Here is a 26,076-nt window from a genome sequence, read left to right on the forward strand (position 1 = left end):
ATTGGTAGCTACGCTTGACAAATAGTCATTTTGACTCCTACCTTTTGTCCAATGCTGGCAGGTGCATGAGTCGAACCAAGCTATAATCTGAAATTATAACCGGGTTTGAACCCACAACACCCGCCAGGGCATGTGGTTCGCTGGTACTTGTACCTTTGAACCATAGAGGCGCTGGACAAAAAGAGACTGCAAAATCCACTTTAAACTCGAAAAAACATTAATATATGTGTATGACCGCATTTCAAGGTCCCCCCCCCTTCCCTTTCCGCTCTTCCCCTCCTTAATCAAAAAATTTTCATTTCTTTTCCCTACCGTCCCTTCATCAATTGTAGAACCATCGTTTCAAAAAAACAATATTCTTACACCAATCGATCGGAAAATCTTCTAAGAATTGACCTAAATGAAGAAAAGTATGAATTCTTGATGTTGAACTATTGAAAAATTGAAAATAATGAACTTATGTTTTACAAGAATTCTCGCTTCGTGATTGGTTGGAAGATTCTTTACGATGATCTAAACCTATACCAATTTGATATCTGTGCTTGGGAAGTAAACCAAAATAAGTGACAAAGTTTCCTCATTTCAACAAGATTTTTTAACACCGCGGTTCAACCTAGACCATTTTGATGTCATTGCTTGGGAAGTGCGCCAGAGAGAGTAACAAAGCCCCCTCGTGCCAACAGATTTCTTACGAACGCGATTAAACCTAGTCCAATTTGATGTCTGTGTTAGGGAAGTGTGCCAGAAAAAATGACACAAGTTTGTTGTCCCAACAGGTCGCAAATTCTTTACTGCGAGACGATTAAACCTCAGCGAACTTGATATCTGTATTGGAAAAATGTGCTACAGCTGTAGTGTACGGTTATAATACGACTCTGTATGAATACGCATGCTTGCCGTTTCATTACACTACACTTCTAGTGAAAAGATGTGCAGTTGATAAAATAGAATTGAATTGGTAAAATCCCTTCAACGTGGGAAACCATGGATAATAAAAACAATCTTTAATTTCAGTAAGGTAGCAGGAAAGCAAAAGTTTGGGTTCTTGATTTTGTTAAATTGTTTTCAAATGCACAATCTTTTGAGAATTGAACGTATGCAATGTTACTACTTTGATAAATGTTACATACAACGCATGAAGCATGTATATATGTTGCATATAGCATGTATACATGAAGAATCGAATGATTACAAGCATGAATACATGCCACTATCACTACAAAGAGACTTACGTAGTCCTGCGTCACCTATATATGCGGTCGTGTCTTGTACACAACCGCTCTGATTTTTTGAAACGAAAAAAATTCTAAAGATGAAACATAAGAAATTATGTTACATTGCATGAAAAAACCTACTGCTGACATTAGCGGTCATTAGCCGGTGCACACCCTCCCCAGTCACGGCCCGCCCAGCCAGCACTTCGAACTCCTCATCTGACCAATATCGCTGGTGACTGTTCTCTTAATCTTGAGCTTTCGTTTCATTATCGTTTCATATTTCAATATTGGACGAACCCGGGGACAATTTGGTGCACGCAGCTCTTTTGGTATGAACTGAAGTCTATTGTCCATTGTAGCATGCATGCTGAAACTGCGGCAGGCTATCATGTGACTTGATGAAGGGCAAAATCCGCCTGGTGAGGCACCTAGCCCTGTGTATCTCCAAATTATTATTCGTCATAAAATACTGGTTTTTCATGCGGATGCCAATGAAACAGATTCTGTGCCAAGTCATGACCACGCTTTTATTACGAACCGATCTCAAAAACCAATCTCGAAACTACTACAAACCCTACCGCGAGCCAGAGCATGAAGAATTTAACCCCTGGACTTTGGCTGAAATCGGCCTTCTCCGAAGCTTATTCATCATCGAGTCAGACACATGCATCGCGTTTCGTCACCACCCGACCGCACGGCCCACGTGACTGGATTCTAGCCTTTGTTTATTGTTTGAGGTTTTTGTTGGGATCCCCACTTGCTCGGTAACACTTGTAGCCATTTTGAGACGGATTCGCCGTACAGTACAGCGGTCAGTATTCAGTTTTTTCGCTAAAGCACAAACCGTGATGCTGAGATCAACCTTGACTTTCCGAATGACCCTCAACCGCAGTTAACGAGAGTTTCCTTGCATCCTTCAATTACTCATACCATAGCTCTTTTAGGATAATCCGTCAGTCCCGCCAGCTCCCGAGCCTACGCTGATGGATTCTGCAGGTGACCGCACGTAATTACTTTCATTTCTCCTCCTACATGATGAATATCTCGAAACCATGTTGCCATAAAACTGCGAAAAATATATACCGAGCATAATTGTTTACAAATAACACAACGCTACCAAAAGCTAGCATTCACGGCCACTGGGAGCACCGCTATCGCCAAAATGAATTGCCCAATCCCTAAATGATCCCATCTTTACTACCGAACCGATTTAGCAAATAACCCATTCCATTCAATATGCCCCGCATTCATTCAAAAATCTGGTCACTTTACTCTAAAGCCTCTTGTTGGGCAATCCGCGTTGACGGCATTTATTTCATGCGTGTACCAAGAATAATAGGAATTTGTAAAGGAACTTACCAGTCGAAAATTATTGAAAAAATCAGTATTTTTGTTTTTTTTTTCCTGTGTGGACTCATCACTGCGACCAGTATAATTGAGCTATTCTGATATCGCCCGGGTGTTTACTGTACAACCTGTATGACTTGCTTTTTGCTATAATCGCTATTAAATGAGCGATATGCTTATTAAATTTTATGCGTGCTTGTGTGTATTGGGGTTTGCCCTTCCTTCAAAGCTTGATCTACTTTACCCACTTATTCCTTGCTGCCAGTACTATCCCATATTATAGCCGTCCCTGGCGAGGATTCATTCGTTCCTCTGACAAGTTCACTTAACTATACAGAAGGGACTTTTGCAGTGTCAATAGGCTTCAGTGGGTAAATATAGAAAACAGCATGAAGGGAGGGTAAATGAGGGGCCTGAGAATAAAGCCATACTAAAGTCACTTGACATCGAATGGCTTGATTTTACTACAGAACATACATAGAACATAGAAACGTACTTTAGAAATCCATGCTTTTTTTGTTTTAATGTAAACAAACGAACATTATATTAATTCGTTGATTAAAATTTATCAATTTGATGTAGAGAAATAACCACTAAAACATCTGTAGATGCCAGAAACGAGAATAATCCTAATTAATTTATTTTGTGCGGGGTATTTTGGAAAAACAGATATGCTCTGGCAATTTTCTTAGACGAAATTAATTCTGCATCAACAATTTCTATCTCCTCAGGATTCTTAGGGATTTTTTCTAGAAAAGCTTGCGCTTTCGTTAAATTTGTGTACAGCTTAGTCCTGGTAGCAATAATATCTTCGTTTGTTGCTCTATGATTTTTTCGCCTTTATTTTTTCGCCTTGGAATTTCAAGGCGGTTCCCAAATTCGCTTTTTTGGATGCCTGTGAATCACTGAGGGGCTGATGTAATTTTGCTAAGCCGCTTGGCTTATCAAGATTTTTTTTGTCTAAAAAACTAAAAAGACCTGAATTTGCGAGTTCGGATGTTTTGGATAACACTTTTGACCCTTTGATTTGTAACTACTGACAAAAGCTTAGCAGAAAATATACGAGAACCATTTTTGACGTCAATTACATCAAAAGAGTGCCATTACTCATCATTTTCAGTTACTTTCCGCAAAACAAATTTAGCAAGGATCTTGTTTCTATTCGCCCCGCTAGAGTGCGAATTAAGTTTTTTAATAAAATATAAGTATATAAGTAAGAAGACAAATAGCTGACGAACATACGTAATTTCAGTGTAGAACATGAGCTAAACTTATTTCACACCAAATAAATCACGTGAAGAAATTTTGAAGGTAATATAATGGTTTTTACAATTAAAGTTTTTGCACACTAATAAACACTTGAAACATGAAGCTTAATTTTTTTAAATCGTCCCAAAAATTTCGGCAATTTTCGAAATCCAAAAATATGTTGGTGAAATTTGTTTAGTTTCAAATTAACAGAAAAAATATGTTTGCATACTTTTTAAAGAAAATCTTAGACTAGCAATGACATTTCTAACTGTGGAAAGTTTTGCTTCTATTTACCTCACTGTTTCTATTCGCCCCGTTTTACGGTATCTTTTCGCAGGGGTTCCAACTGAAGGAAAGTAATAGAGGTCAGTAGATCTAGGAAAATAAATAAACCTAGATAGAGGTGATCTCTACGAGGGGCTGCCCCCGCAGTGACCAGCGCTTCCGACGGCAGGTCGCCGGCAACACTCGCGGCCTGTGGTGCGGTCTCGCGCTGATACATCTAATGTTACTATTGATAGTTTTTGGTGGTCTTGTTATTGATTAATGTTTTATGAAAGAGTCTAAAATTTCTCGAGTTCGATTAGTTTTTAAGTTACGCAAAAATCTCTGTTTTATTTGTATGATAGTCATTATCCCCCTTCCACAGGGGTGAGGGGTCTCAAACCACCATTAAAAAAATTTCTGCCTCCAAAACCCCCACATGCCATATTTGGTTCCATTTGCTTGATTACTTTTCGAGTTATGAGGAAATTTGTATTTCATTTGAATGGGAGGCCCCCTCCTAAAAAGGGAGAGGGGTCATTATTCCCCTTCTAAAGAGGAGAGGGGTCTCAATTCACCATAGAAAAAAAAATGCCTGCAAAAATACCCACACGCTAAATTTGGTTCCATTGGCTTGATTAGTTCTCGAGTTATAAGGAAATTTGTATTTCATTTGTATGGGAGGCTCCCCTCCTAAAAAGGTAAGGGGTCTCAATTCATCATAGAAAAAAATCATGCCTCCAAAAACACCCATATGCCAAATATGGTTCCATTTGATTAATTAGTTTTCGAGTTATGAGGAAATTTGTATTTTATTTGTATAGGAGCCCCCCTCCTAAAGTTGGGAGGGATCTCAATGCACCATAGAAAAAATTCTTGTCTCCAAAAACACCCACATGTAAAATTTTGTTCCATTTGCTTGATTAATTCTCGAGTTATGCAGAAATTTGTGTTTCATTTGTATGGAAGCCCCCCCTCTTAGTGGGAGGAAGGGTATCTAACCATCATAAGAACCTTCCCTGGCCCCAAAAACCCCTATATGCAAATTTTCACGCCGATCGGATTAGTAGTTTTCGATTTTATAAGGAACATAAGGACAGACAGACAGACAGAAATCCTTTTTTATAGGTATAGATATTCAAAAGCCCTAAATACTGTGAGAATAAAATATAGGTGACTGCAGGTAAAGCAGGTCAAGACTAGAACAATAGTAGTTTGATTATCGCAAAAGTCCTTTACTGGTTTTGATGTATTTAGTGCTATACTAGTATGGCAGGACAGTTTTGACAAAGAATAACAGCATTCTATTGGCCTTAAGTTATGACAAAGTGACAAAGGCCTAATAAGTCATTTTTTACATGTTCATATCTCGGATGGGAAGACGGTGGTAGAGTCAATAGGATCGTAGCACTACTAGCCCCGCAATTGTACTGTACAATAGCAGCTGGCGGTAAAGTCTATCGAATAAAAACTGGAGGTAAAGTTTCGAATTCTGAATGTAGCATCTAGGCTCTGCTCGTTTAGAGAACCTTACACGATGCTGCTAGAAACATGCTAGTTGCATGCACTCTTTGCCACTCATGAGAAGTTAGAAATCATTCAGGGAGTGTTTACACAGTTCGTGATTTTCGCTTGATGATTCTATACCTCAATATGATGAGTTCTATTACCGAGCAGTGTTATTCAAATGGAAACACTGAGCATAGCAAACACTGCTGAGTAATTTTTAACAACTGTGAAAACTATTTGTTTTAATTTATTTCAAATATTGTTTTATTATAGAAGACGGAATTTGATAAATAATTATGGACAAGCACAGCTAACAAAAAAAGACGAACTACAAACAGAAATGGAATAAGCACAGCAAATGAGGTTAGTTTGTTTGGTTATCAAGCTCTAGGAGCGCACGTCAATTTCACGCTGCACACTGGTTAGATTGCTGTTATACATCTCGAGCCAAAGTGATTTCATCATGACCTCACCACTAGGGTTTTCTGCAGGCAGCGGAATAGGAGAAGCATGTATGCTACCATCACCACCATCACCACTATCATTTGGTTTGCCTCCACCGATAGAGTTTGGAGTTTTGGCACAGTTATTATTAGACTGTAGATTTTTGTTGCAATTTCCATAACAGAATATTACATGACCAGGGCGAGCTTCAGATTTAACATTTAAGAATAGAATACCAAACGAAAAGCTGTTGATGAAACAAGTGTTATATCAAGGAAGTAGCATTATTCTTACGTGGACGAGAAGGGGGTGCAGACGTTTGTTCAAGAATCCTGAGTTCCACCTCAATAGCTTGGATTTCGTTGTACCCCTTTTGGAGTTGCTTCATAATTTTCTTGATGAATCCAACATAATCTGAAAACGAGAATATTTTAGTAGCCACTAATAAAAGATAATCTTCAATGCAGCTGAAAATTGTCTTCACTGCTATGAAGTACAGCATAAATAGGTATATGATTTCATTTTAAATTACCTCGAGGAAATTCTTTAGGACTAACTAATTCACGAAAGAAATCCTGTGCCACGTGCGCTTGTATATCACCATCTTGGAGCCAGTTACGAAACCAGAAGCGTATTTTTCGCGATTCTTGTGAATGTTGACCTGTGTTGGCACTGACTAGAAACACGCGAAATTCTAAACTCAGCTGTGGTGGGCTGCGCTCTAGCCTGTGATCTAAAAATGTAGAAATATTTTAATTTTCTATTGTAAATTGTAGGATCCAGTCGTATTGAGAGAAAGAAGGAATAACAAGGATAAATTTCACTGAATTGGGTTATTAGATGCGGCAACCAGTTGAAAACTGACCGATTAAAGAGGAACTTGCTCCACAATTACCGAAATAATATATACGACGAGAAAAGTTTATTAACCCTGGAAAGGGTATTTTGAAATAATTGTTGCATGATCAAAACAGTGATATTTATTGCTTACGTGCTTTGGTAATATTGCTACATGCGTCATGAGCCTCCATTGACCAACAAGTTAAGACCAAGCAACGCACGAGAAAGAAAAAGAATGCGAGGCAAATCGTTAAATCAGAATGCACTTTGATTAGACTAGGGTAGTTGCTCCAGTAGTTGTGGTAGTACCAGTTGTGGTGGAAATTCGAAATATATCATAATTGTGGCTGATTTCGAGATAATTTCAGTTTTCTATTGTTAAATATATATTTGTTAACAGTTTTATCTAAGATACACAGTTAAAATTTAAGATGTTGGATCATAAATTAACAAATTCCTTTTGAGCAGACCAATAAAGTGCAATTGCCTAAGAAATTCGTAACAAACCACAACATTTTACCAAGCCTACGTTGTTATCCACCTGCTGCCAGGCTCATTGCAAGCGTTACTAAGGCGGTAAACAACATTCCACTATTATAGGCAAATTTTCCACTATTATAGGGACATTACCACTACTTTAGGAGCACATACTAATGTCAGGAAAAGCAATATTTTTGATATATCAACCAGCAGAATGGTATAATTTTGGTATGTATTTAAAGCCAACATTATGGTGCACCATATTATCATTTAGTTCAATTGGAAAATGATAAATTGAACGTTTAAATTGTCTTTCCACACTATCCTCCGACATAATCCCTCCATTACTAGAACATCTACCCTATTTAGATTCCAGATTTTCAAAATACCATCTTTCTCTTTCGCACCAACATTGTTTGATGCTAGTGCTGTCTACGCCTTGAACTTCCAGGCGCCAAATCATACGTTTAGTTTCAAATATTATTTTAATCAAGTATTCTGGTTCAACCTTACTCGTTGGAGTATTATGGTATTGCCGAGTTTATCCACCCACCTACTGGTTGCGTTATCTTAACTTATCTAAGTACATGTTTCGAATACCACAGAAAGTGTTTTCTGTTCAACAGGCATGTTTCGAAAAGTCGCTTGCATACAACAGATTGTATGTTAGCGTTACATGGACAGGACACAATGAAACTAGGTACATATATGTTAAAAGTTTTGAAATTGGTCGAAGAACGTGAAATAAAACCAAGACCAAGGGGGCCAAGTGTCATATACCAATCAATAGAGTTCGACGAATTGAGCAATGTGTCTGTTTGTGTGTGATGCTAAACTTTAGTCGTCTGTTTCTGCGAGATGGTTGAATCGGTTCATGCACTCTTGTCAATTATCAAAACTAAAGAAAAGAGAAGGAACCAGCGTATATTTTTCCATATTATCAAAAATTTAATACAGATATTTTGTACAGTACTTAAATTTTAGTTCAATCCGAACCAAACTTCGATATTTTTCGACTCAAACACATAACGTAAGGATCCTGGTAGAGATGAACCAGTTTGATCTTAGTGTGAAAATGGCAGTTTAGGTCCTTACTACTTTTCTACTTGAAACGCATATACTATGCTACCAACATGTTTTAAGTAAACAAATCTCTGAAACTATTCACGTTTGAAACCGCTTATTTCTAGGTCAGCCTTTTAGTCATGAATATCAGGCCATTCATTCCTCTGTTGATGCTTGTTCTCCAACAATAACGTGTTCAGCTTTGTATATTAAGGATGCAAACCGTTTCGTAAATTTCAAGTTTCGAACAGTTCAGTGACATCCTCCCTGCATGCATCCAATTCATGGTAAAGAACTATATTTCTGTGTTTTACGTTCCTAACATCTAAAATTAGTGTACGTACTTGGACACTTTACTGAATAAAACGACCAATTTGGAGCTCCTCAAGCACCAATAGCTGATATTCCGGAGTGTCTAATTTGTCGTGTTTCTATCTTATCTAGTACCTATAACGGAAAAAAATAATCCAACTGCAATTCGGAATTTCTCCGTCAAAAGCGGTACCGAATTTCACTTAGATATTGTTTGATGGATTTTTGTCTCAATCTAATTCGGTTCTTTTAAAACAAGTTTAATTAAAATGGAACGAATGAACGAACGCAAAATAGTCGCCTGTAACTTGTAGTTGGAACCATACTAGAGTTGGTGAAAGAAAGTTGATCAATACTAAGGGGATAATTGCTTAAACTTTGCACATATTGAATAATTTATAGATGTAAACTCGTTAAACTGTACAAAATCTGCTTTTCACCAAAGAATGCAACATAAAAATATAGCACTTTATTTTTTTGCCCCATCACATTTCGAAAATTTTTGAAGGGGGGGGGCGACATAAACTTTTTTTCAAATTTGTACAAACTTTATTAATCGTTAAGTATCTGTCACAGTGTTGAAAAAAATCATTTCTATCCTTATTTTTAACTGAAAATGATGGTAGGGTATGGTGCTACATCGTCGTAATTGCCTATTCCCGTCCTATCCAACACAAATTATAAAAATTATCAGCATTTTTATGACACACAATGAAAAACTAGTTATTCCCTAATATTTTAATTAGTTGTCTATCATACGCGATCAATCAAAGTGAGCTGAGATCTATTTAAATGCTTTTTATCATTAAAGAAGTCCTACCAGCCAAATTTCCTACGTTTTCTTATGCGACGAAGAAGACAATGTCGACTAATCGTTTTAATTTCCGTCATTCATAAATGAAAATAACTCACGCAAGGCATTGTCGTTCTTCTACAGCCAGGAAAACTTGCCTGACCTGCAGAAATGTTGTAGAATAACATTTGTCATGCCGTCATACACAAATATATGCGTGTTAGCTTCGTAAACATTGTTGTGATTTTAAGTTTGGACGATGAAAAATGTTGATGGACGGATTTTAAAACGGTACGACGTATTTTAGAAAGTCAGTTTCGTAATTTCAATAATATGCTTTAATAGTCGCTTTTCAGTGATTTCAAAGTTCACGGATCCGAAGGTAAGTGTGTTTTAGTCAAATCAGCACAAGAACTTTTGGAGTATTCATTAAATTTATCCAGCAAATGATGAAAATTAGAATGACTTTACTTATTACGACGGGAATTAGAAAAAGACCCTACATAAAATAATCTCAATTTTCTGCAACATTGCCCAAAACGACATTTCATTCTATCCAGCTTTTTACGATCCATAATGGCGGACGTGTTCGTAATATTCGAACAGCATTTTTGACATTTCCCTAATACATCGCACGTTTTCTTTCTGCGTGTTCACGGTAAAACTAAAGGAATGTACGGAAAGAAAACGTGCGATGTAATAGGGAAATGTCAAAAATGCTGTTCAAATATGTATGTGCGGGGTGCAACTTTTCTATCGCCTGTTTCTCGGAGATGGCTGTACCGATTTGTTCGCTATTACTTTTTTTGAAAGGTATTATTGTCTAGTATATCACTACTGAATTGTTTCGGGGTCCGACATTTCGTTTAAAAGTTATAAGTAAAAATGTAAAAATAACGTGACATGATTTTCTCCGGAACCACATGACCGATTTCAACGATCTTAGTATTAAATGAAAGCTTTTGTTAACGCTAAATTTTTCAAGAAGTTTTATTGCAAAAAAACAAGTAGTTTAAAAGTTATGCTTAAAAACGTGTTTTGACAAGGTAATAATTATCGCCTGTTTCTCAGAGATGGCCGACCCGATTTATGCGCTATTAATCTCATTTGAAAAGTAATATAGCCGGATAGATCACTATTGATTTGTTTTTTGATTGGACGTTTAATTTGAAATATGATATATCGTATACAACACATTAAAATTTACAATAATTTATAACGATTTCATCTAAGATAATTTATCTAGTACAAATTATTGTATTGTATGCTACAATTATATCTATAAAGTTTCAAAAGAATTGGTTTTGCAGGTCAAAAGATATTAATCCTCGAATACTTGCGCCCACTTTTGTAACACGGTTACTCGCGCGCACAATAGCCCAATCTTTGGAAGAGTTTCTTGAAATATAAAGCTCTATCGTCTAGTAGAATTTAAATTTTAATTAATCCCCCTAAAAGTGAAATAAAAAAAATTGCTACAGTTTCAATATAACACAATGATGTGTTCTGCAAATTATTGCAAGAAATCTTGCTGAAGATAGTAAACTTCTATCTCTTCGGTGAAGATAGAAAAATCTTGTTTATTGTATATGAGTTTGTAAAATCAGTTTTTCTATTTTAGCTTTTTTTCTACTTTTTGTATAATTTTTCATGTATTACAAAGTTGTACAAATAGTAAACAAAGGTAAAAACACAACTTTGCCGAATATAGTATACCTCTATGCAAGGGGTTTCCAGTAAGGCGTATAAGTGCGTAGTAATCAGAGATTACTTTTGTAATCATTTACGAATTAATTAGGTAATCAACGGTAATCAGTATAGTAATCAATGATCTTAAGTAATTATTGGGAATCATGATTAATTTATAGTAATCACAAGAGATTGATTACTGGTAATCCGAGGTAATCAGTAAAGTAATCAAAAGTAATTTTTTACAAAGGTGCGTAGTAATCATTGCTGTTGGAAACCCCTTGCCTCTATGTTTGCTTGTTTAGGAACTGCAGCACTTTGATTATAAAAAAATACGCTAATTTTGACCCCGAATTACTCGAATACCAACAGACGGATACATTTTAAACATTTTACATTTGCTGATAGTTTTGCTGCAAATAGACACCATTTTCCCATATGAAGAAACGAGAGAAAATTACAGTTGGGGCCGCAGTACACCTCACATGATACTTGCTTCGTTTCTGTGATGTCAGCTTATGCTGATCTATTTTTCCATCAATTTAAAGTATTATTTTTTTAATTATGATATTTTGTTCATAACAAGTTTGAAGATTATATGTAGTAAGTTTATAACAATATGGCATTCAAAAACCAACACGTGTTGTACAAAATACAACAGCGTCAGAATCTGAAGGTTAATACAAATTGAATAAATTTATTCAAGAACACTTTATTGATGTGAATCAAATAGAATGGCATTACAGGAAATTGTGTATAGTTCAAAAACCAATAAACTAGACCTTTACTACGCAATGTATATGTTAAAGAATAATATTTCATCTTACAACTTATTTTTACTTGCACCTACTCAATTTAGTAACAACTTACTTATACTTGCTCAGCAATTTCATGAAAAAAGGGATCTATCAAAATTTATAAGTGCTACAATTTTGTTCAAACTTTGTAAACTTATTCAATTTCCAAAAATTTTATGTAAACCAGCGCACTACGCAACGTTAACCAATAGCTCAAATAGCAAATAAGACCGTATAACAAAGGTTCCTTTCACTACTAGGTGGATTAAATCAGGTTTTTTTTTCTACCAGTTGAGGTAATCATAAGGCATTATAACTTTGATAAAACAATATTCTTTCAATTTCCACCTTTATTGAATACGATAAAAACTGAAATATGACAATAATATTTGTTTCCAAGTTTATGTCAATGTTCGACCACGATTTTCAACGTGTTAATCGATAAAGCTCTCACAGACACAATTTTCTTCGGTGTTGACGGGGAGAAAAATATTTAATAGAGCAGCTTTTCTCTTTGATTTTATGCTAATTTTTTATTTCGATTAAAAAGTTTTCAAAACAAAAACTTATGCTGTTTCTTCAACAGCAGCGCATACTTGAAGTTCGAAATTCGAACTTCGTCTAGTTTGCTGCTGTACTTAACAGCGCAGCTGCCCTTTTTGAATATTATCCTTCGAATATCTTCGGGATATAGCATTGGTTAGGATTTATAAATTGTATATTACGAAGCCAGCATCACTGGTTCGAAAATGATCGACGACTTTATGTCCAGGACCGCGACGGCTTACTTGGCTACTTTAATCACGGCCTTAAGATCCTGGAATATTATAGGAGCGTTTCTGTAGCGCATGCTTTGGCGTAGGAACTATCTTGCACTATGTACCGACAAAAGTTTAAAAAAAATATAGTACAGACATACTTTTATTTAGCAACTTGCGCTTTGAAATAAAAGCAGAATTGTCCTATCTTCGAAATTTTGAGAAAAAATACATTGATGTTTAATTTTACAACAAAATTTATGTGGATAGTTAAATTATTAGTGTAACGTAATGTATCCTTCGAATAAAGTAAAATAATTCTTGTATCATGATGCACAATCTATAAATCAGCCACTCACTTTCAATCTCATTTTCCTACCCTTCACGTTTTTCCATATGGGACAGTTATGCTTTTATGGGCAGTATACTGGCCAAGTTACTTTGTACTTTTTATGAGGAAGATAATTATTTTTCACAGTTTACATATCATTTCTCCCAGTGCTTCACAAAAACACATTTACTCCGTCATAAAAAGTACAGAACATGTTATTTGTTAGAAGTGTATCTTTTGACAATGTCGCTTAATTTTTTTTTGTTAAATTATAATACTATTTGGGCCACAATTCTGATTGTCTTTTGGAGAAAATCGTTACCTCACTCACCTGTATTAGCATCTTTATTTATGATGATACCTCGATGGTCACCACCTGCTACGTGTGTTCTCTCGCCGATTTGCTGCACCAGCTTGCGCTCAATAAGTAAAACTGTCGAGTTAGCGGTCTTTCCTCGCGGAGTCATCACTACTTGTTCATCCTCAGGTGGAAGCAGTGGACTACTGACACCGAAAGGAATTGTGGAAACGCTTCTAGCTCCATTCTCAATCGGTTCGTTGTTGTTGTTTTGGTATATATGTCCTTCACTAGATCCATTCAACGTAGGTGACTTGTGCGGTTTTGGTGGAGGAGGAGGGGGTGGCATGTTTCTTGTTGGTGCTAGCGATTCCATCACTGAGTAGTAAGGATCAGGGATATGTTTTATCTATATATCTGCAATAAAAAAGCGAAAAAGGGGGTAATATTAAAACTGAATTTCATGATAGTTTAGGAATAGGTAATGGTAGTCTGTCACGAAGAGTTTACATGACAAATTCAGAAGCGGTAAATGTTCACATCAACAAACGACGACATATACAGCAATCTTCTTTCATAAAACCGTTGAACAACAAAAATCGATTATGTTTCAAGTTGGATTTACAAGAAAATGGTTATAGATAACTCATTTTGAACTCTGTATGAGCCTGTTACCTCCCAGTTGGTTTCGAGGTATGACGCTGGCCTAATAAGCCAATTGTCGTGTGTTCTAATCTCGAATGGGAAAGGCTGTTAGAATCAATAGGATCGTAGCAACTGGCCATGCAATTGTCCTGCACTCTAACAGCTGGCTGCGAAGTCTGTCGTATAAAAAAACAGAAGGTCAAGTTTCGATAACGGAATGCAGCACCTAGGCTTTGCTTTGCTTTTTATGAGCCTGACACATTAAAAATTGCAGGCTTCATTTTCGGTTTTTTGCAAAGTAGATGCTCATTTGACTACAGCGCCTCAACGAAACAGAATTCGAAAGAGTACTATAAAGGGAATTTGTAGAGTTAATTATTATCTAAAATATTGCTGAAGAAAGTATAGTTTTATCTTTTGTATTTACGGCGCTATGGGAATGTTACCCGGTTGGTAGCCAAATGAGCACACTTTTTGCTACCAGTTCACAGTTTCTTACAGTATCGGAATAAATTAAGGGGGCATAGTACCTTTTCAACGTTTAAAAACCGATTTTTTTTTTATTCATTATTTCGAAAGATTAACACTTTGACCATATGTGTTTGAAGTCGTTTGGATGAATTCCAAAAATTGACAAAGTTACAGCTATTTGTACCGCGCATGTATGGAGCGATTACACAGCGAATAAAAACTTCAACGCCTTTTTTCTCGAAACCAGGTTTTGAAAGTCGGTACCATAAATATCTCGATAACGGCTCAAGCAATTCTTTTGATTCTTTTTTTTTTGTTTTAAAGCCAACAAAATTATCTAGTGTTTGATCCATCCTTTTTTCGATATTGCAAGTTTTGTATTTTTTAAAAATGTTTAAAGTCAATTTTTTCGACAAAAATCCTTACTTTTATGTTGGAATGTCCGCCGTTTTGTTATGCGTTCGAATTTTAAAAAAGGATGGGTCAAACACGAGATAATTTAATGTACTTTCATGTAATTTTGGAATTTTTCAAGCCCCCCAGTGCCAATCCATGGTACCGCAAATCATGTTTTTTTTCCGAATGATCATGTTCAAGGAGCCGCAAGGGAGGAAGGTAGAGGTTTCCATATGAAAACAAAATTGTAAATAGTAATTCAATTCAATTGGCCTTTCGCGTTATTGAGAAAAAAATAGTTGAAATAAGGCAAAAAATATGGCTTAAAAGGTACTATGCCCCCTTAAACTATTGTGCAAGGTAGTTGCAACTCCAGTTAGATACGGGTAGATACGGGATTTTTGACAACATCCTAAAAAGAGTACAGGACTATTACGAGGCTAGTGCAATGATACTACTAACTCTAGCAGCACGGCTCAGCCGAGATTCGAACATACGACAACTGTTAGACTCGAAGACCAAACTCGAAGCTAACTGGGAAGAATGAACAGGAAGCGACAAAAAATGCATGCGAGCACCATCAAAACGCAGACTACGAAGGAACAAACGCAAACTAGTATAACAGACTATTTTAAACTTACTGAAAGCATTGACGTAGCTAGAGGAAGTGTCTATGGGACCAGGCTCTTCCAGAAATTTTCACCAGTGGAAATTGAAAACCGGAAAAAATTCAGTGTATACACACTTAATTCCAAAATAAAATCTCGATAAAGTAAAATACCGAACTACACAAAAATAGGTCTGTTTTCCGTGATATCGGTAAACATTTCTCGTTTTACCGTTACTTGGAATATTATTTTACTGAGATATCGGAAATGAAGCTTATTTACCGAGAAACTGCAATCTTATTTGCCGAGAAGATCAGTAAAACAGTAAACCCCCGAGCTCAGTAAAATAAAGTACCGAATCTAGGTACTTCAATATCGTTTTAACGAAATTTCGTAAAATGTTACTGAAAAAAGCCACAAACTGTTTTACCGAGATTTCGGAAAGCAATGTCAAAAATTAACTGTGCGCGATCGACAGCAGTTTCGTTACCGGTGAAATTAAAATTGTGAAAATGGATGATTTTTTTCATAGATTGACAGCGATTTTCATCAAATACACAAGTGTACGACAGTATTTATAGATCAATGGCGGATCTGGCAGGAGAAAATTCTAACCGCGTATCGGCATCTCTTCAAAGAAATTTCGGATGGTAAATGGAATGTTTATGAATGTGTGAATGTTTTAACTTAACGCATAAATTCTTGCAGATTTTTTTCGATTCCTGGCTATCATTCGGTCTAAGAACCCTACCAGAGGCTGTAAGCGCACGCGTGATGCAGCCGCAACACAGGAAAATCCTTTGAACGGGTTGGTGCAATGGATTGGAGTAAGTTTTTTTAATTACTGTACTGAATTTTGGAAGATAAAATATGAAAAACATTTCTCTAGGTTGACGATTCCCTCCCAACCCATAACGTGAATCCAGTGCTAATAATTCGTGGTGAGATGTTGCAGTGTGGAGGCCAATGCGTCATCTCATGGAAAGAATACAACATCCCCGTTGGCTGCCATGTAGTAGTAGGCTTTCTTAGAGTATGCGAATGTTACGATTACGATGTATTTGCCACCAACTGCATGCCCAAAGACAAGCAATTCTTTGTGTTTATCAGAGCAACAATTTTTTCAGTAGGCAAATTAACCACTACAGATGAAAAATTTGCTCGGTCTACGTGGTTCTACGTATTAACTGTGCCGTTATATTTCAATAGTTTATACTATCAACTATACTATTACAGTGTTAAACTGTTAAACAATAATTGTTTATAATAAAAAAAGGTTAATTATGATAGTTTTATTCAAAATTTTATTGATTTTCATAAACTTATTAAAAATACCGAGTTTTCAGCATATTAATACCGTAGTTCGGCATTTTCAGCTAGTGTTTTACAGAAAATCTCGTTAAAGTTTTACAATTTGGGTCGGTATCGCTTTACGAATATTAGGCAATTTCAGCCGAGTTTCAGTATTGATTACCGGATATCTTGGAAAAATAATACCGAGATTGTCGGTAAAGTTTGACAGTTGTTTGATGTTTTGGATTTCCAAGATTTCGGTGTTTCAATGTTTTACCGAGATTTTCACCGAGATCTCAGCTGTTGGGATCTCGGCAATTTATTTTACCGTGCTCGGTGATAAAATCTAAGTGTGTATGTCCCTAAAATAAGGAATTATTTTACCTTATTTTTCTCGTGCAAAAACCAAACGAATATCAACAGCTTTGTAGTTATGATATTACACACCGAAATCTTACATGTGATAGGGACGAGGTAGGGTATCTAATCACAAGCGACCGCGAGGTGGTCTTCAGATGGAGACAGTTCTTCGATGAACACCTTAATGGCGAAGTTACAAAGGGAGGCGGAGCGGAAGTCAACCTGGGAGAGTCTATGGAAGATGTTCAAGCACCTGATCTCCAAAAAGCAATAAATTAAGAAATCGAGTTGTTGAAGAACATTAAAGCCGCAGGTAAGGACCATCTCCCGGCATAGCTTTATAAATATGGCCATGAAACGCTGGCAAAGGCTCTATACTGGGTTATCTCAAAGATTTGGGAGGAGGAGAAGCTACCGGAGGAACAGATGGAAGGAACCCTGGCAGCCCAAGCAGCAATGTGGGTTTTATTACGCTCTTATGATGGCATTTAAGACCAAAATTAGTCTTGAAAACCACGATAAAAGTACAATAAAACTCACATTGTTGCTTGGGAGTATAGTTGTTGCAAATAAGTTGTGGCATCCAATATATGTCCAATTTTAGTCATAAATGAGTTGGTGCAACTAAAAGTGCCAAATGTGTGCTGCTTGGAAGAGGCATAACACTGGTAAAGCCATCTCAAAGTTCTCTCCTAGATACAGCGTGTGGTACTGGGTGCTCGTAGGGAATTACCACACAGGCTTCATGGGGCTCGGGCAACTAAGGATCATATTTTTACCATTCGACAGATCAGACATATCAGATGTCGGGAGCCGAGCTACCATAAATACAGATATTTGTGCATGCATAAATTTGGGACCCTACCGTTTCCTCCGTATTTTATTTTCTCGATCTAATCTTTAAAATAACATAAATAGTTTATGGAGTACTTTAAAATTCAGGAACATTAGTAGAGCAAGAAATCACAGCATCTGAAATAATTGATGGGTCCCAAATTTATGCATGCACAAATATCTGTATTTGTGGCAGCTCTGGTCGGGAGTATAATCTATCCACCAACCACATCTTTATTGTTTTTAAAGCAGCATACGATACAGTCGATCGAGACTACCTACACGGAAGATAATGCAAGAACACGGTTTTCCGCATAAACTGACGTGACTGATCAGAGTTACATAGGATCGAGTGTGTGTTTCGTGCATATCTCGGAAACACTCTCGAGTCCCTTTGAGACGCAGCGAGGGTTGAGCAAGGTGACGATCTATACTGCATGCTGTTCAACATTGATTTGAGGGGTTGATCCGACGAGCGGGTATCGAAACGAGAGGCACAATTGTTACCAAGGGTAGTCAACTCCTAGCCAGGAACTTTGTGACGCAAAACGCTACGATCAAGAAGCTACGATAGCTGTCATACGAAGCTAACAATGTACATAACCATTATTAGATCGATAGTTATTTACGCAGTTGAAGCCGGGATGCTGCTCACGGAGTACATACGCGCCATTGTCGTGCTCGAACAGAAAGAGCTGCAAACGATGTTTGGCGGAGTAGAAACTGAAAGCGGAAAGAGGTGGAGACGTACGAATCACGAGCTACAGGCACTGCTTGGAGAGATTCCCAGCGCACATCTGGCGAAAAAATGGTAAGCAAGAGTGGTCCAGACACGTCGTAAGGATGCCGGACGATAATGCGACAAAAATAGTTCTCTACAACATCCCAACCGACACCAGGAACAAGGAGGATAATTTGATAATTTGTGATAATCGAAGCTAGAGAATATCTACATAATGGCAAAAATGTCCTAAACGCCAAATTTTTACGCAAGCATTGCAAAAGTTTTTCATCATTATATGGGTTGCCATCGGTTATATAACTACCAAAGTTGTTTGTGAAAGCGGCATTTGGACTAGAAATACTTTGGTAAATTCAGCAATGCCATCTAGTGTTAGATTAAGCAGCACTCGAAGATCAACCTTGGCTGCAATTTTGGTAATCGAAAAGTTTTTCTTCAGTGCATGAAAACTTGGAAAGCTATGTTTATGGAAGACGTTTAAGCATTTCTAAGCAAAATATACTTTCCCACTAACAAATCTATATCTGTGAACAGAGCTAGTGTTTAAGTAATACTTAAGCCTTTTTTACCATTCTCACTCGTAGCTCGTCGATCAACGAATTCCAGGACTCTCTTCTGCTGGTGTTCGTTGACTTCGAAAAGGCGTTCGACCGACTCAATCACGAAAACATCTGGGGCGCACTTAGGCGTAGAGGAGTTCCAGATAAGCTAGTCCATCTCATCGAGGCTCAGTACGAGGCGTTCTCGTGCAAGGTTTTGCACGACGGTGTCTTGTCCGACCCCATAAGGGTTACTGCTGGCGTGAGACAGCGCTGCATTTTATCACCGCTTCTGTTTCTCATCGTTATGGATGAGATATTAGTTGGACCAATTGACATTAGACCAAATCGAGGATTGCCTTGGAATCCTCTAACGATGGAGCAGCTAAATGACCTCGACCTAGCCGACGACATTGTCTTGCTCGCACAACGCCGAAACGATATGCAGAGCAAGTTAGACGACCTCTCCGAGAGCTCCCAGGCAGCAGGTCTCACAGTCAATGTAGCGAAAACTAAGTCTATGGTAGTGAACACTGACAATTCCACCAACTTTACAGTAGCGGGACAACAAGTTGAGCAGGTGGCCGCCTTTCAATATCTTGGTAGCCAAACAACGCCCGATGGTGGTACCAAGACTGATATAGCCACACGGATCAGGAAGGCCAGGGGTGCCTTTGCAGGTCTGCGAAACATTTGGCGCTCAAACCAGATCACTCTACGTACGAAAACCCGAATCTTTAATTCAAACGTTGAATCTATACTGCTGTATGCCTGCGAAACGTGGTGCGTCTCAGCGGAGACAACAAAAAAAACTGCAGGTATTCATTAACCGGTGCCTGCGATATATTATTCGTGCCTGGTGGCCTGATAATTGGATATCCAATGAGGAACTCCATCGTCGGTGTCATCAACGGCCGATAACCACAGAAATTCGTGAGCGTAGGTGGAAGTGGATCGGACACACCTTGAGGAAAGGAGCGAACGAGGTTTGCAGAGCAGCACTCGACTGGAATCCACAAGGACAGCGTAGAAGAGGCAGACCCAGAGGCTCATGGCGACGGAGCTTAGCCAACGACATCCGGGCTGTAGACGAGAACCTGTCCTGGCGACAGGTAAAAGCCATGGCGGGTAACCGTCAGCAGTGGAGATCTCTGATTTCATCCCTTTGTTCTGCCGGACCGGCGGACATGGACACATACGTAAGTAAGTAACTCGTAGCGGAAAAGTAAATAATAATTTCTGTGGCATAATTTGAGACAAAGTCTGCAGCTCGACGTTCTGTTTTTGTTAGGCAATTTTTGAAAACCTTTTAATTAGATCCACGAAACGAACTTCCAGCAGGAAAACCATTATCATAGATTGTTCGTCATTATTATCAACCCGAAAAACGGGAAAAAACGGCAACCGGTATTAAGTTTATTAATTTTTTTAAAGAAATATTTACTCGATATATGAAATAAAATCGCTTTGAGTTTAATTTTGAACAGTAATAACACAAAGCTTCATAAACAGTGGTTTCTTTTAACAGGGATGACATAATATAATAGAATCAACGGAAATCTGACTTGTTTTATATTCAATCCTACGACTTTGGTCAAAATTTCAGCCAAATCGGTCAACATTTACAAATTTGAGATCATTTTTAAGAGTTGTAGAATTGGTTGCTTCCCATATATCACCCGCCTAAACTTACAACTGAGCATCTTGTACACGATGTAAGATTAGGCGGGTGATATATGAGAAGCAACAAATTCTACAACTCTTAAAAATGGTCTCAAATTTGCAAATGTTGACCGATTTGGCTGAAATTTTGACCAAAGTCGTAGGATTGAATATAAAACAAATGATGTTGAGCTTAGAAATGTGGGTCATTTTTAAAGTCACTTTAAGGACCCCTAAAGTGAGAAAATTTTTATTTTTTTAGTGAAATTTTATATTTAATTGAAAAAATCTCGTTTAACTTTTGTAGATTTATAGTAAATGTATACATATCCTGAAAGCTTATCCTCTAAGCTTTCCAAAAATGTATAAAAAACTTAAAATTGCTTGGAAAATTATTGAGTTATTCATGATAGTATGTGTACACCTAGCCAAAAAACGTTTTTTGCAATAACTTGAAATTTTGAGTGAAGTGTTAGGAAGATTTCAAATGTGTTTTTATGATGTACTAGGTGTGAATAACAACGTACACTAGGTCATTTGAGAAGTATTTTTTCCGTGTAATACCGTGTAATCGACGTACTGCGATAGCATTTATAGTGCAAGTGGTGGATTTCGTGCTTATTCTGCGTTTATCGAGTAATTCCGAGTGAAGTGGTTTTTGTTGTTATTTTGACATATACTTATCTTTACCGTTACGCGCATTTTTTCTCCTGAAGCGCCATCTGGAGGTAAAAGTTGAAAGCTTCGTCAATTCTTTTATTCTACGGAAGCGCCGCCTGTGGTTTCGCATAGCAAGTCACTGTTTCGAGCATATTTTGATATCGCCTTCATCCATGCAACCCGATAATCGTAAAGCTTCAGCAGAGATGAGAAAAAGCTGTTATAAATGTTCCGAGCCTATTAAGAACCTCAACCTAGTTAAGGCGGAACCGAAAGTGGCTAACGTTATTGTGTTAGTGCGACAAACACTGTACTGTACATCTCATGTGTTCGTTAAAAACCTAAACGTTTATTTGGATATTGCATTAGTATTGGTAATATATGTCAAATAGCGGAGCTTGCAAACATAAACAGCTGATCCGCAGCCAACCGCACTGACTACAAACATCCCGAAAAAGGGTTTGTTTTCTTTACCAAGGCATTCCGATTCAATCAAAATTAACAGCAGCAACTGAATAATGCGTAGGATCACTAGGATGTTTAATTAATCCGCTTGCATCGGATTGCGTTTTTGATTCCTGCGTTTGCGTTTTGTTTGTTTACTTCACTCTAAGCTCATCGATGCGGCGAAAGTTAAAAGCTCTTTAAAAGCTCATTGATGTGACGAAAGTTTGATACTGTGTTGCTGCTTTTTCGGAAATCGCTAGTTCAACGAAATATGTGCGTAACCTAATATCTATTAACTAATTCCAAATTATACATTGGTCGCTTTTATGAAGACGTAATGATCGATATGTTCAGTTAAATTTATTTTCCATTAGCAATTATGTTTTGCTGAGCGTCTATTGATACATAGCACTATAGCAGATCGATAAATTGAATTACAAGTTTTAGGAAATTATAACAGCGCTGGAAGCACTGGTTACGTGGCGAAAGCGTGCTCTGCCAATACAGATGCATTTTTAAGGCGCAAAACAATACATGCTTCGAATGGTAGCCATTTATCCAGCCATCTTTGAGCCACTTTCGGTTTCCCCTTAAATGCCATCTATGTGACTGTGTTGCTCACATGAAATGCTGCGGTTGGGTTCGTTCGAATTGGGACTTTTTCAACGAACAAATGAACTTACTTTGGTTTTGCAACGAGTGTTTGCCTTCTGTCGAAAATCTCAAGGCGAATACACCGGATAACGCTGTTGCTGTTGTATCATCTGTTACTGAATCAATCAACGGCTGTAGAATGAAGTGAAAAATGAGCTTGCTCAAAGTAATGCATTTATTGGATCTATTTCTAATAAGCTTTCGGACAACCAGACACCTGATTTCATGCCTATCAACCGTAGAAATAAACGCCCGAGAGTTATCTCGCCTAATAACACCCCTAAGCGATCAAGAATCCAAAGCAATCTGATTAGTGGAGCAAAGGATTTAGAAAATTTTCCAAAACTGGTGGATACGGTACCCCAACCGGCGGAAAAATTCTGGCTCTATATATCGCGCATTGCTCCGCATGTGTCTGAGGATGATATATCGGCACTTGTAAAGGAATGCGTGCCTGGTGCACAACCATTGCACTATGGGCAAAAACGAGAGAAAAAACGGACGCAATTAAGATACGGTCTGCAGGCTTATAAAATGTAAGTTATCTTATGTAAAATTTTCCGGAGAATCGCGTGGTGCCCACCCCTTTCCTGTTTATCATCGAGAAGTGCCCCATTTTGCTCATTTTCCCCTATTTTTAATATTTTTCACCCTTATTGGAGCAAGGCAAGGCTTTGAGAAAACAAAACTTAAATAATTTGGTGTGAAAAACTCCGCAGAATCGAATAGGGCTTAGCCCATTTAGTTTAAAGCACATTATTTTTTTTTTTAGTTGAGCTCCCGTTATCAAACCGACCATACCAAACGAGAATTCAACCAAAAAAATTAATGTGCTCTAAAATAAATGAGATAACCCTATTCGATTTTGCGGACTTTTTTACACAAAATTAGTAGATTTTTGCGGTTTGATTTGTCAAAACCTTGCTTGGAATAATCCAATAAGGGTGAAAAATGTTAAAAATAGGGGTAAATGTGCAAAATGGGGCACTTCCCGATGACGAACAGGAAAAGGGTGGGCACCACGTGATTCTCCGGAAAATTTTACATAAGATCACCTACATTTTATAAGCCTGCAGGCCGTATCTTAATTGCGTCCGTTTTTTCTCTCGTTTTTGCCCATAGTGCAATGGTTCGAAAGCTTGTAAAAAAGAAGCCGATTTAAATTCGTTTGCTTTCATTTCTTTTAAAGTCGGCTTTGACCTTAACTTTAAAGAAATTGCACTAGACGCTAACAACTGGCCGAAATGGATCTATTTCCGTCAATTTGAAGATAGAACTAGCTCAAAGGATTTTCGGGGACCGAAAGCACCAAAATTTCCACGAATAGTACAATCAGTCCCACCGCAGTCCTCAACGAGCCCTCGTTCGACACCTGTAAACTAATCGCCATTATGAATTCGCCTCGCACCGTTATTGATTCAACTAATTCTGAATACCCACTGACTGGATCTGACCCGGGACGCACTGATTTAAGCAAATTGGAAGCCCCTAATCCGCTCATCACAGTCGCGTCACTGCTGCCAGCGCTCATCAGCCGTCCCGGTCCAGTGTTTGAGTACGGAGAAGGGGTCTTCCAGCTTGCTACTACGGGCAAGTATACTACTTTCAAAAGTAATTCGGTACCTGATCCCTCCGCACCTTGCAGGCATTCATCAGTTAACCTCAACCAATCCGACAATGATGTTCCTGGGCTTCGGATTCTCTACCAAAACGTCCGCGGGCTTCGGACCAAAATCGATTACTTTTCCTTGGCCGCTACCGAATGTGACTATGACGCCATTGTATTAACCGAAACATGGCTAGACGACCAGTTTCACTCTGCGCAACTATTTGGTAGTTTTTTTAACGTTCACCGATGCGATCGCAATCACCTTAACAGTACCAAGACACGTGGTGGAGGAGTTTTAGTTGCTGTCTCCACTCGGCTAATTAGCTACGTTGACCCGACTCCAGTAAGTGACAAAATCGAACAACTGTGGGTGATTATCAAAACACCAACTCGCAAAATTAGTATCGGTGTAATGTATTTGCCCCCGGATCGCCGAACTGACGCCAACGCTATCGAAGACCATGTTAATTCCATCGGCTCTGTTATGTCTAGTTTGCAGCCTAATGATTTATCGTTGTTATTTGGAGATTATAATCAACCCGGACTGCAATGGATTCGCTTGAATAATGACGCCACTTCCATTGACTATCTCCATTCAAATATTACTGCTGCTAGTTCCGATTTGTTAGATGGTTTTAATCTGCACAGTCTATCACAAATCAATCACGTGATCAATTCCAACGATCGTCTTCTTGATTTAATTCTAACAAACGAGACTCTATGTGAACTGTTCGAAGCTGTTGAGCCACTTGTACCTCTCTATCCTAATCACCCAGCGCTGAATGTAACGGTAAACCAGAACTTGCCCATACAATTCGAAGATACTTCAGTTGAACCGTGTTTGGACTTTCGCAGAACTGATTTTGAGTCTTTGAGCAATGTCATGTCTCGTAATGATTGGCTATTTCTGGAATTCAATCCCGCTGTCAACGATGCAATCTTTAACGATGCTGTTAATAATGCACTAGTTCATTGCACTCCTCCCCGCAGACCGCTACGTAAACCACCGTGGTCGAATCCACGTTTACGACAACTCAAGCGGCAGCGAGCTCAGACTCTATGGAAATACTGCAGATTGCGAAATGCTTCACTGAAACAGAATTTCAATCGTGCTAGTAACCTATATCGCAAATACAACCGGTATTTATACAAACGGTACACCAATCGAATGCAACATAATATCAGATCAAATCCGAGAATCTTCTGGTCGTTCGTTGACAGCAAAAGGAAAGAGGAAGGATTGCCTAGAGATATGTTTTTGGGAGATAGTCATGGCAGCAGTATGCCAGATAAATGTGCCTTTTCCGCCCAACATTTTCAGCACAATTGCCGTGATTCCGTTGCTATAACCGCGCAAATCAATACAGTATTATGCAACACTCCTGCGGACGTCTTGGATTTCAGTCTACCCGCAATTACTGATCGTTATGTTGAAGCTGCCATTAACAAACTTAAATGCTCATTTGCCGCCGGACCCAATGGAATTCCATCATGTAGTTTGAAAAAATGTGCTGCTGTGTTTATCCATCCATTATGCCTACTGTTTAATTTATCACTACAACAGAGCCTATTTCCTACAACTTGGAAGTTTTCAGCTATGTTTCCAGTGAATAAAAAGGGTGACAAAAGAAATGTAAAAAACTACAGAGGCATCACATCTCTTTGCGCATGTTCGAAAGTATTTGAAATAATAATACGTGATGCCCTCTTCGCCAGCTGTAGGCATTACATCTCATTGGATCAACATGGGTTTTATCCAAA

At 38.0% G+C, this 26,076-nt stretch overlaps 2 protein-coding genes across 4 annotated transcripts in view; one reads left to right on the plus strand and one right to left on the minus strand.

Annotated features, from left to right (window-relative positions):
- Positions 1-26,076, minus strand: part of LOC128733081 (uncharacterized) — a 74,819-nt gene that overhangs the window by 24,231 nt on the left and 24,512 nt on the right. For all 3 annotated transcript variants that reach the window (XM_053826682.1, XM_053826680.1, XM_053826683.1), the window contains 3 exons: positions 13,429-13,812; positions 6,565-6,765; positions 6,327-6,446 (listed from right to left, as the gene is read on the minus strand). In XM_053826682.1, coding sequence (XP_053682657.1) covers positions 6,327-6,446; positions 6,565-6,765; positions 13,429-13,771 — 664 coding nt within the window. In that variant the 5' untranslated portion in view covers positions 13,772-13,812. The remainder of the gene's footprint in view (positions 1-6,326; positions 6,447-6,564; positions 6,766-13,428; positions 13,813-26,076) is intronic.
- On the plus strand, positions 18,596-25,929 carry LOC128745983 (uncharacterized). The gene is made up of 3 exons (XM_053843038.1): positions 18,596-18,813; positions 24,352-25,811; positions 25,880-25,929. The coding sequence occupies exons 1-3, from the start codon at positions 18,596-18,598 to the stop codon at positions 25,927-25,929; spliced, it is 1,728 nt and encodes a 575-aa protein (XP_053699013.1).

Source organism: Sabethes cyaneus, chromosome 1 (assembly GCF_943734655.1).
Source record: "Sabethes cyaneus chromosome 1, idSabCyanKW18_F2, whole genome shotgun sequence".
NCBI lineage: Eukaryota > Metazoa > Arthropoda > Insecta > Diptera > Culicidae > Sabethes > Sabethes cyaneus.